The sequence below is a fragment of the Myodes glareolus genome, chromosome 24 (assembly GCF_982192425.1).
Source record: "Myodes glareolus chromosome 24, mMyoGla1.1, whole genome shotgun sequence".
NCBI lineage: Eukaryota > Metazoa > Chordata > Mammalia > Rodentia > Cricetidae > Myodes > Myodes glareolus.
Genome location: NC_142049.1, coordinates 13169103 through 13179424, shown reverse-complemented (window position 1 = coordinate 13179424; position 10322 = coordinate 13169103). Strand labels below are relative to the sequence as shown.

Genomic DNA, 10322 nt, shown 5'->3' with positions numbered 1-10322 from the left:
AACCATTCTTGAGATACTTTCACATCTGTGAAATATTGAATTGTATACAGTATGTGCTACTTAGGGGTAGGTTAACTGTCTTATGTTTGGATATTGCCCAACTATTCCAAGGTTTCAAGGCTTATTATATAATTTGAAATTTTAAAGAAGTCAGATATGTCACTTAAGGCTAATGAAACTTCAAGGTATCTCTGACTGCAAATATTTTATTTCTGAAAAGCTCAGTGATTAAAATCTTGTAAAATAAATAAAATTAGTGTGATTTTCATCTTAAAGATTAGAGCCATAGTAGTAAATAGAAATCACAAGAGACTGGAGCGTTTTTATTTACTTATTTATTATTTTTTAAAAATTTATTTATTTACTTATTTATTGGGACAGGGTTTCTCTGTAGCTTTGGAGCCTGTCCTGAACTACCTCTTGTAGACCAGGCAGGCTGGCCTTGAACTCACAGAGATCCTCCTGCCTCTGCCCCGACAGCTGGGATTAAAGGCCACCGCCCAGCTATTTATTTATTTTTAATGATAGACCTCCCGAGTGTTGGGATCCACATTGCCTGGCTGAGACTGGAACTACTTTAAACAATAAAAATGGTTATGAATTAAATAATTTAAAACTTTTTTTCAAAGGTTGTTGACAGTGATATTGAAAGACGGGTGGGTTGAACCGTCTGTGGAGCAGAATGACAATAGATCCTCTATTTACTGCCTTCGAGAAAAGTTGCCCTGGCTGTCCTTAGCTTTTTAGCTGGAAGTTCTCGTGGGAAATTGTTAGGGAACGAGGCTGAAAGTCCACACCCTGAAAAGGGCCTCACTAGGGTCAAGGCAGTTTGCATATCTTCCCCTCTCTTTCATTTCACAAGCAAAAAACTGAGGCCTCAAGTACGCTGTTTGGCAGTTTCTGCAGGCCCTGAGGGAACTTTCAGATCTGGCTAGTGAATGAGAGACAAAAAGGATGACTTCTAACAACCTCCCCTAACCGCCCCCCACCGTAAAAGTACAGTCCAAGGGGAGGAGCCGTGGGGCGGAGCCTGGAGATGGGGCGGAGCCGGTAGGGTGAAACAAGGGGAGGAACTGTTGATGCCCAGCCGGGTGAGGCCCTAGAGCCATGGGGCGGAGTCTGGGAGAAGGCGGAGCCAGATGATGAGCAGATCTGTGGGGCGGGGCCGAGGCTAGGGGGCGGGGCTTCCGGAGGAGGTCGCCTGGAGGAAATGGAACGAGTCGGGGCGCGGTAGGTTACTGACGGGTGGGAGGCGGAGCCACTGGCCCCTGAGTGTGCGAAGGTGGGACTAGGGGGAGAGAGTACTGGGCGTCGTTCTGCACAGCACACTTCGGGGGCGGGGTCTGAAGGCAGGGGGCGTGTCTGAGCTCCTGGACTTTACGCTGTCTGCGCAGGCCCAGGGTGCGTGCCGTGGTTCCGGTGGGTGGCTAACATGGCGGCCTCCACCTGGATGCGCGCGGTCCTCCTGTTTTTGTGTGCCTCGGACCTGCTGCTTCTTCCTCCTCCTGGGGCCCGCGCGGCCGACACGCCGGGCGAAGCCACCCCACCTCCGCGGAAGAAGAAGAAGGACATCCGCGATTACAATGATGCCGACATGGCGCGACTTCTGGAGCAGTGGGAGGTCCGTGCTGCCCTTACTCACGGGCATGTCTTCATTCAGACCCCTTCTCTCTAACCTTTACCCCCTTGGTCTTGTGACCCTCTGACTTCTATCCCCCCGATCTCTCGCCCTGTCCTGTACCCAGGGCCCTTATTGACTCAAGTTACTGCGGATAACCCCCCCTTCCTGTGCCTTCATTCCACCATGGCTCAGGCCTCTCTCCCCAGTGTCCGTAAGCCATGACTTCTCTGCTACCCCAGTCAGGATTTAGCGCCTCACCAGTCAAGCCCCGCTTTCCCTGGTGGGCCCCGGTGGTCTCTACATTGATACAGGCGGGCAGTGAGCCTGCAAACGGAGAGAGCACTTCTGAAGAGCGTTCCCTTACTCCCCCTCCTGTTCCTGAGTGAGTGGGTTGTGAAGGTTGTCTCTCGAGAACGTTTTTTAGCTTTGATAGAGATCCTTCCAAATATAGAGGATGTTTCCGATTCCTTTGGTGTATGTTCCTGCTGGGGCATTTGTAATTTCGTGGGTGGATTTATTTTACTGGTGGGGGGAGCTAAGGCATCTCATGTGGAACTCAGGTTTTTCATCCGAGGAAACAGTGGACTTGTTTTGTGAGAGGTCGTTTTCTGGTCAGTTACTCGAACGCACCGGGGTGTGTAGTCCCAGTGAGAGTGTATAAGGTGACCAGAAGCACATTGCAGCCTTCCCCCTTTCCGAAAGCAATTGCACCGTCATATTTGATTTGCACAGCTGATGGATGGTACCCACGGTGAACGTTGTCTCTTTCTGCAGAGATCTCCCAAGGTGTGTTTCTGATGCTGGTGTTTTGACTTGTAGCTAACTCTATATTATTAGATGGGTAAAGACTAAGTTGAAAGCAGCCATCTGCTGAATTTGTCTAGAAGAAAGGGGACTTTTTTTTTTCTATGTTGTCTGTACCCAACAGAAAGATTGAAGTAGAGGGGCCGCGGTAGTGCACGTTTTTAATCCCAGTACTTGAGAGATTGGTGAAGGAGGCTAGCCTTAGTTAAACCTGAGCCACATAGTAAAATTTCCAACTAGTTTGGGCTTCACAGGGAGACCCTGTCCCCAAAAGAGAAAAGAAAAATATGATATGGGTGAGTATCACTAATGAGGAATCCTCTGTCTCTATTTCAAACTGTCTTTTTTGGACTCTAGTAAACAAGGCCTTTTCATTTGCCAAGGTGAGAACCTTATCTTGTGAAAAGCTTTGTCATGGTCAATATAGTACACTGAAACATCAGGCTCCTCTAAAGAGAAGATGCAGCAAGCACATCAGAAGTCCACAGGGAAGGGGGTTGCATTAGACAGGAGAGTACGTGAGAAGAGTCTGAGAGAGACCTGGGCTTTGGACAGAATAGCAGAGACCAACCAGTTAACATTCAGTACACTTGAACTTGTGAATTTGGTCTGGTACAGATCTCTGTGCCGTAGTTTCCTTATATGCATGATGGAAGTGTTGATGTTCATCTCCAAGCAGTTGCAAGTAATAACTGAGAAAACTGGGTGAACTTGGAAGAGTACAACTCGTCATCGGTATCAAGTGTCAGAGCTAATTAATTTCGGCTGTGTCTGAAGCAAAGTACTAGTGAGTGAAGGTTGCTGGGAATCAGGCCAGCGAGGTCTTTGAACACCTTAGGGCCTGTGCTGTATTTAGAAGTCGTGAATGTTTGGATCTGATGGGGATAAAAGTTGTGTCCCAGACATCACAGCACTAGATCCCATACTTAATCATCTCAACCCTGTTTCTAGTCTTTCTTTGTGAAAACATAATTTTAGTAGCTGTAATCAGTGCAGATGGACTTTTAAAAGTTGGGTTTGTTTCCTGTGATAGCTATTAAATAGTTCCCTTTGTACCATCTTTATAGCTATACTTTTTTGTTGTTTTGTTTTGTTTTTGAGACAGTTTCTCTATTTAGCTTTGGAGCCTGTCCTGGAACTGTGAGTTGAACTCACAGAGATCCACCTGCCTCTGCCTCCACCCCACCCCCACCATGTGCCCTGGAGCTATGGAGGGGTGGTGGGTAAACTGGCAACGCTTTGAAGTCTGCTACACAGTATCTTCTTTAATCCTACTTGGGTGATAAGGAGGACTGTTTCCTGAGGGCTGACCCTGAGGCAGCCGGAAGCAATTTGCTCAGGGTCACAGCAGGTTAGCCCAGTTTGGAATTCTGTCCCTTGGCTTCAAGAGCCTGTTCTTTGGCTCACTTAGCTACACTGCTCCACACGTTGGTGTGCACTGTGCAGGTGGACTGTAGCCACTACAGATGTGAGCTCCCTTCCCCAGCAGCCCTGCTTCTCCTAGAGGAGAAGGTTCTTCTGCAGTGCAATCTTTTAAATTGCTCTGATGTCTTCCTAATAGCACGACTGTTTCCTGAGGGCCCTGCCTCAGGTATGTGGAGAGTTGGGGACTCTGTGTTCAAACTGATGGTGAGTCTCAGTTGGCACAGGAAATACATGTGTGATTTTTGTGGAGGCCAGAGGGATTGACAGCCAGAAATATATATTTATCTTTGGCATCAGATCTTCTAGTATATGTGTAAATTGTGCTTGTTCTTTGAGGGTCATCTGATTCCTTCAGTGGAGAACTTAAGCAGTTCACTGTACAGGTTGGAGATACAGTGTGTCCAAATGGACTATTATAGTAACTCAGCAGATGGTCACTATTATCAAGACCCCTGAAAGAACAGAGTACAGCTTGGTTGTGTACAGACTTCTGTGGGGCTTGGAGAAACGAGTTAAAAATGGGAGACTGCACACAGCCAAGTGTGTGGGGCAAACCTGTAGTTCTGGCCGTGGTCCTGCTCCATCCTATTCCCATGGGCGGGGTCTGTCACCGAATCTGAAACTAGGCAAGTGGCCAGCAGACTCCAGCCATTTTCCTCCCTCTAACCCCAGTGTTAGGATTGTAGGCCTGAGAGACCATGCCCAGCTTTTAAGTCTATATTAATTTGGTGTGAACCACAGGTCAGAGAACGAGCTGGTGTGGGCAGTCAGCTCTTTTCCTCCACCATGTGGGTTCTGGGGATTGAAACTGGGTCATCAAGTGTGCCAAGGCAAGCGACCTTTGTCCACTGAGCCAACTCAACTGCCCTTTTGGGGATTTTTCTTTTTTCTGTTGTGTGCATTCTTTCTATTTATTAGTTATTCTATTTATTAGCTATTTATTGATATTCTACTGTTAATAACGCATTTTTTTCTCTTTCATTTCTGATGTCAGTATGGACTTTATTTGGTGTTATAAATCATTATTATTCTTGATGTTCGTGTTATTCCAAATTTGGTTCTTGAGCTGCTTCAGGTTGGCGTCTGTGTCGTTCTGACGTGGTGTGTGATTCATTGAGTACTTCTTCCTGGCGCAGAGATATTTAAGGTTTCTTTTTTGCTTCACAGGCAATGATTAGGCTTTTCTTCAAGGAACCTACGCTTTAATATTTTTATCCATCTACTCTGTCATCTACTTGTCCAATCAGTCTGTGCCTATCACTCTAGTCTGATCCCACAAAGCACAGTCTCCTTCCATGTTTGCATCTTCTCCCGAGTGAAGAATCTGCTGTAGTCGCCCTCAGCAAGTCTGCACCTTGTCCCGTCCCTAGAATCCACAGAAGGTCCTTTCAGAAGTGCTAGGCCACAGCACTGCATAGGGCAAGCCTGCACCCTTGGGATTGAACACTTGTGCGCAGTGGATTGCGGGTTTTAAGTACGCAGCACGAAGAGTTTGTTTGTTTTGCTCTGCTGGGGATGGAACCCAGGACCCTGGGCATGCTAGAAAAGCACTGTCATTGAGCCCACAGTGAGTTTTAGATAGTGTAACCCACACTTCTGAGTCGATGAGGTTACAGACCATCACACCAGATGTTCCTTCCTGTTCGTTCTGTCCCCGTTCTCAGTCTGACCCCTCCCGTCTTTCTCCCAAGGCAATCAGTGTTCTGATTTGTTTCAAATTGGTTTTTGTCACTGCACATTTTCCCTGTTCCTGACACTGTACACAAATGGGACTGTACGGTCTGCCTTTGTGCCTGTCAGGTGTTACTTTTTAACAAAGTTGTCTTGGTGGTTTTGGACATTAACCCCAAGGCCTTGCTTAAGCTGGCCTTGAATTCTCCATCTTTCTCCTTGATCTTCTGAGTAATTGGGATTATGTACCTTAGCCCCTATGCCTGTATTTGAAATTTGTTGTAAGAGTATTTGATTTTCGTTGTTAGGTAGCATCCATAATACCTGGATGTGGCTGTTTTTGTAATCTACCATGTTGGGTAGAGTTTTTCAGAGTGAACACATCATAGAAAACTGTATAACACAGGAACCCTGAGTGGTGTTAGGGATCTTTTGTTTGTAGTAATTTGGTAGTGTGTGCCCTGCTTCTGACGTGCCGGGGAGTATCTGTGCAATTGGAGAGTCTTATGACAGGGTTAATGTCCTCTCCTGGCAGAAAGATGACGACATAGAAGAAGGGGACCTTCCAGAGCACAAGCGACCCTCCGCACCCGTCGACTTCTCAAAGCTAGACCCAGGCAAGCCTGAGAGCATCTTGAAAATGACGAAGAAAGGGAAAACGCTAATGATGTTTGTCACTGTGTCCGGGAACCCCACTGAGAAGGAGACGGAGGAAATTACCAGCCTGTGGCAGGGCAGTCTGTTTAATGCCAACTATGATGTTCAGAGGTAAAGACCCCACGCTAGATCGCTTTTCTTTTTTGCTTTTTTTTTGGGGGGGGGTTGCATTTGATGTTTAAAATGGGGTTTTACTATGTAGCTCTAGCTATTTAGTCCAGCTGGCCTCAGACCCCCCTGCCTCTGCCTCCCCAGCACTGAGATTGCAGCTCTGGATCACCTGACCGGCATGTATGCTGCGGATTTTTCTGGGGCTGAAGCAGAGTGTCCTTTTTTGGCAGGCTTCCCAATGACCTTGGACCTTTCTTGTCTATGAACTCTTTTAAGTTTATTTACATATTTAAATTTATTTAAATTTTTTTTCTTTAAACTCTTTTGGGGGGTAGTCAATAGGTTTTAATATATTGTTTGGTGTTGAAAGTTTTGTTTATCTTTGTCTCTAACTTTTGCTTCGTTTGTTCATCCTAATAGAGTTGTATTGCTTAGCCTCGTAGAAGGCTGAGTGAGTTGCACTCTCCAGTCCGTGGTGCAGCTGTATTTATACATGCAGCTCTAACAGGTGACTGATAATAGTGTGAAGGTCTTTGTCAGAGACCTTATGATCTTAAAATACGATCGGAAAGGTTCTCCTTTATATACATTTCATACGTGTACTTTTGACCATGTTCAGCACCCTGTCCCCTACCCATCCAGCTATGAGTGTCCCCAGTTTTTTAGAGCCTGCTTTTTCTCAGTAGTTCTGAAACTCTAGGTCTTCAGATGTTATAAGAAAGGAAGGGGTGAGAGATGGAGCGGGAGTTCCTGAGCGTGCACAGGCCAACATGCTCCTTCTGCAGCCTCATCAGCTTGTCTGGTAATGGCTGCTCATGCTGGAAGCCTTGCTACTGAAAGGAGCAGGTGTGGTGTGCTCAGAAACAGAAGCATTTTGCCCTCTGACCATGATTTTGTGTGTCACCCCCACCCTTGCTGCTCTGTTTTGCTTCCTGGGCCCTGCAGAGTGAGGATAAGCTGACTGCTTGCTTCTGACCTTGGTTAGGATTTCTGCCTGCTTGTCAGGTACCCTTGTCCAGGTACCCTTGTCGGCCTTGAGGAGGGACCATGTAGTACCTGCTCTAAGCCAGTGACTTTATCCTTCTCAGTCAAGACTTTTTGTTAAACAAAGCTAATTAGAGACTTCAGAACATAAAAATGGCTGGGCACAACGGCATATGCCTGTAATCTCAGCACTTGGGAAGTGAAGTCAAGAGGATCTGAAGTTCAAAGTCGCTCTCATATGGTGTCATCTTTGAGACTTTTTATGGTGGGGGAAGGAAACAAAGCCAACTCCCCTCTCCCTGCCTAAAAAAAAATAACACAGAAATGGAGGTGACATTTCAGAATGTTAAAGATAAAATCAGAATTCCTCCCACCTCTTTTAGCCTACCTGTGCCCCCTCCACCGCCCCCTAAGGAGTTTTTCTTTTATAGTCTCTTGACAAGGGCACCATTTATGCCCTAGGAATTGAGCATCTGCTTCAGTCTAGATCCAAACAGGATGTTTGTTTAGAGTTCAGCGAACATTAAAGTCAGCAGCCGCCGCTTGGCCCAAGGCAGTACAGTGCAGTGTTGTGTATTTGTGTGGAATTAACTAGCATTGCTAACCGGTGGCTTCTCTGTCTAGGTTCATCGTGGGATCAGACCGCGCTATCTTCATGCTCCGGGATGGGAGCTATGCCTGGGAGATCAAGGACTTTTTGGTTGGCCAAGACAGGTGTGCTGATGTCACACTAGAGGGACAGGTGTACCCTGGCAAAGGAGGAGGAAGCAAGGAGAAAAATAAAACAAAGCCAGAGAAGGGTAAAAAGAAGGAGAAAGATGCCAAGCCGCGGGCTTCCAAGGAAGATAATCGAGCTGGGAGCAGGAAAGAGGATCTCTAGCGGGCGGCCAGCTTCCCCCCGGGCAGGCAGGAGCCTGCATTCCAGACGACATTCTCATGTCTTCTAGAGGGTCAGTGTGTGACCTGGTCAGTATCGCAGTTACTGTATGAAGGCTTCACATATGGAGACAGGCTTTGTGACTGGTAGTGGACACTGGCAAGTCATGCTAACTGTGGCATCGCCTACACGGGAACCTGATAGCCGTTCTGTACCTCTTATGCTGGCGAGTCCTTGACGTCTCCAGGGTGCCGCTCCCACCTCTTCACTGCTCTGGCCAGACAGCCTGAGAACCCGCGGCTTGACTGAGGCAGGCAGTGACTGTCAGTCAGTGAAGATAAGTGTGCTGTGTGAGCCGTGCAGCTGGCTCTGCACACCCAGGGTCCCGACAGCCAGCTCGTGCGGGATGTGCGGGTTCACGAGACGCGCCACCCGAATCCCGAGGAATCATTTCAGATGAGCCCTCCTCATCAGTCCAGGGGCCCCACTGTCTGCCAGTCTTCCTGGGGTTGGAGAGGGAACGCGGTTTGTTCTGACTCGTGTGAGGAGAGAAGGGCGCTTCAGTTGAGGACTCATGCTCTCGTGGCCCGACAGCTGTGACGTTGGCGAGGTGGGACCAGCAGAATCTCCCATCACGTGGACCTCACGTACAGTATTTCTGAGTGGTTTCCTTTGATAAAGTGCCTGAACTTGTGCTTTCGGATGGTTCTCTCGTGGTTGCTGTTGCTCACATCCGGGTTTTGCTGTTTGTAGGTTGAAGCCTATCTAAAAGAACATTTCTATGAGGAAGCCTTTTCTAAGAACCTACATTCTTTAAAACCTCGGTTGTGATTGTAAGCAATTCAGAATGGTACATGCACTCATACATGGCTAGGAAGTGTCACCGTTAGAGCGTTGCGGTGTGAAGAATTGCCCCTGCCCTGCTGCCAGTAGTTTGTCCCAGTGGAGCTACTGTTGATCGTTTGTTTTTCAGAAATAAAGTACGTTTACCAGCTTCTGGTGATGTATATATTCTGTCCTCATTTTGGCCCCTATTCATGTTTCTCCTAGTGAGCCACACCCTCTCCCTCCCCAGCTCAGGGTATCCTGGATGCACCCAGGCTGTTCTTGGTCCTCACGCATTGTGAGCCTGGGAAGATGATCTGCTGTTCTTTTGAGGGTGCTGCCAGTTCAGAAGCTGGGCCAGGGCACCCAGCCTCGTATCTGGACCCAGCACATCGCTGGGGTTTTCCTGTTTGCACACGAGGCAGTTGGTTTGCTACTGTCGTGTCTGTACCGCTTGTCCCGTAGCCGGAAGCCTTCATGTTGCAGACTCAGGGCTGTCGCTGCTTTCTGTGTGGTATGTACCCATTTGACCCAAATTTCATGCATCATCTGAGATGTACTTGGTGATGCCGGGTCCCAAGAACAGTGCAGACACGACAGACATGACAAAATGACCTTAAAATAGTGACCACGGGGCGAATGGAAGAATGTGGAATGGAGGAGACCAGGTGAGCAGAATCCTTACCTTGTTGGGATGGTCGGCTGCCCCACCAAGGGTCTGCTGAAATAGTCAGAGGGAACAGCCCTGCAAAGGAGCAGGAAAGGGGACTCCAGGAAGCCTCTGAGGAGTCTGGGCTGGGGAGGGAAGCCTGCTGGGATTACTGGAGTTCCGGAGTGCCTGAGCGGCTTCGCATAGATTAGTACCATGATAGAACCGAGAGCCTCTCAGTGCTTAGACCATTGGCCTCCCAGGTTTACAAGTAGGGAGGCTTCAACCTGCATTCATTCCATGTTTCTTGTCCTAGTTTCTGACTGTGTGCTCCAAGCTTTTATTGCAACTCAATTGAAATCCAGACACATCTAATGATCTCGCCTAATTATGTTTTTTATATTTTTAAATTGATTTTTCTTGAGCTCTACACTTTTCTCTGTTTCCCTCCCTGCCTCTCACCTCCCCTTCAGCCCTCTCCCAAGGTCCCCACACTCCCAATTTACTCAGGATATCTTGTCTTTCTACCTCCTATATAGATTAGATCCATAATCTTGCCTAATTGTGAACACTGCCCAAACTGCCTGGTGTTTTCTCTCCTTCAAATCTTGTGTTCAAGTTTCTCAAGCACAAGAAGGGGGGGTGGGCTATGGTGCTCCTTTGAGTCAAATAGAGTAGAAATAAAGAAGTTCTTTTAT

The 10322-nt window shown here is 47.5% G+C and overlaps 1 protein-coding gene across 1 annotated transcript; it reads left to right on the top strand.

Moving 5' to 3' along the window:
• The first annotated feature begins 1390 nt into the window (after nucleotides 1-1390).
• Mesd (mesoderm development LRP chaperone) lies at nucleotides 1391-9144 on the top strand. Its single transcript, XM_048435261.3, has 3 exons — nucleotides 1391-1621; nucleotides 6057-6289; nucleotides 7898-9144. The coding sequence occupies exons 1-3, from the start codon at nucleotides 1433-1435 to the stop codon at nucleotides 8151-8153; spliced, it is 678 nt and encodes a 225-aa protein (XP_048291218.2). The 5' UTR covers nucleotides 1391-1432; the 3' UTR covers nucleotides 8154-9144.
• The last annotated feature ends 1178 nt before the right edge of the window (nucleotides 9145-10322 follow it).

Coding starts and splice junctions, on each gene's coding strand:
- Mesd (XM_048435261.3), top strand. CDS start 1,433: ATGGCGGCCTCCACCTGGATGCGCGCGGTCCTCCTGTTTTTGTGTGCC. Junction 1,622..6,056: donor GACTTCTGGAGCAGTGGGAG/GTCCGTGCTGCC, acceptor CTCTCCTGGCAG/AAAGATGACGACATAGAAGA. Junction 6,290..7,897: donor GCCAACTATGATGTTCAGAG/GTAAAGACCCCA, acceptor TTCTCTGTCTAG/GTTCATCGTGGGATCAGACC.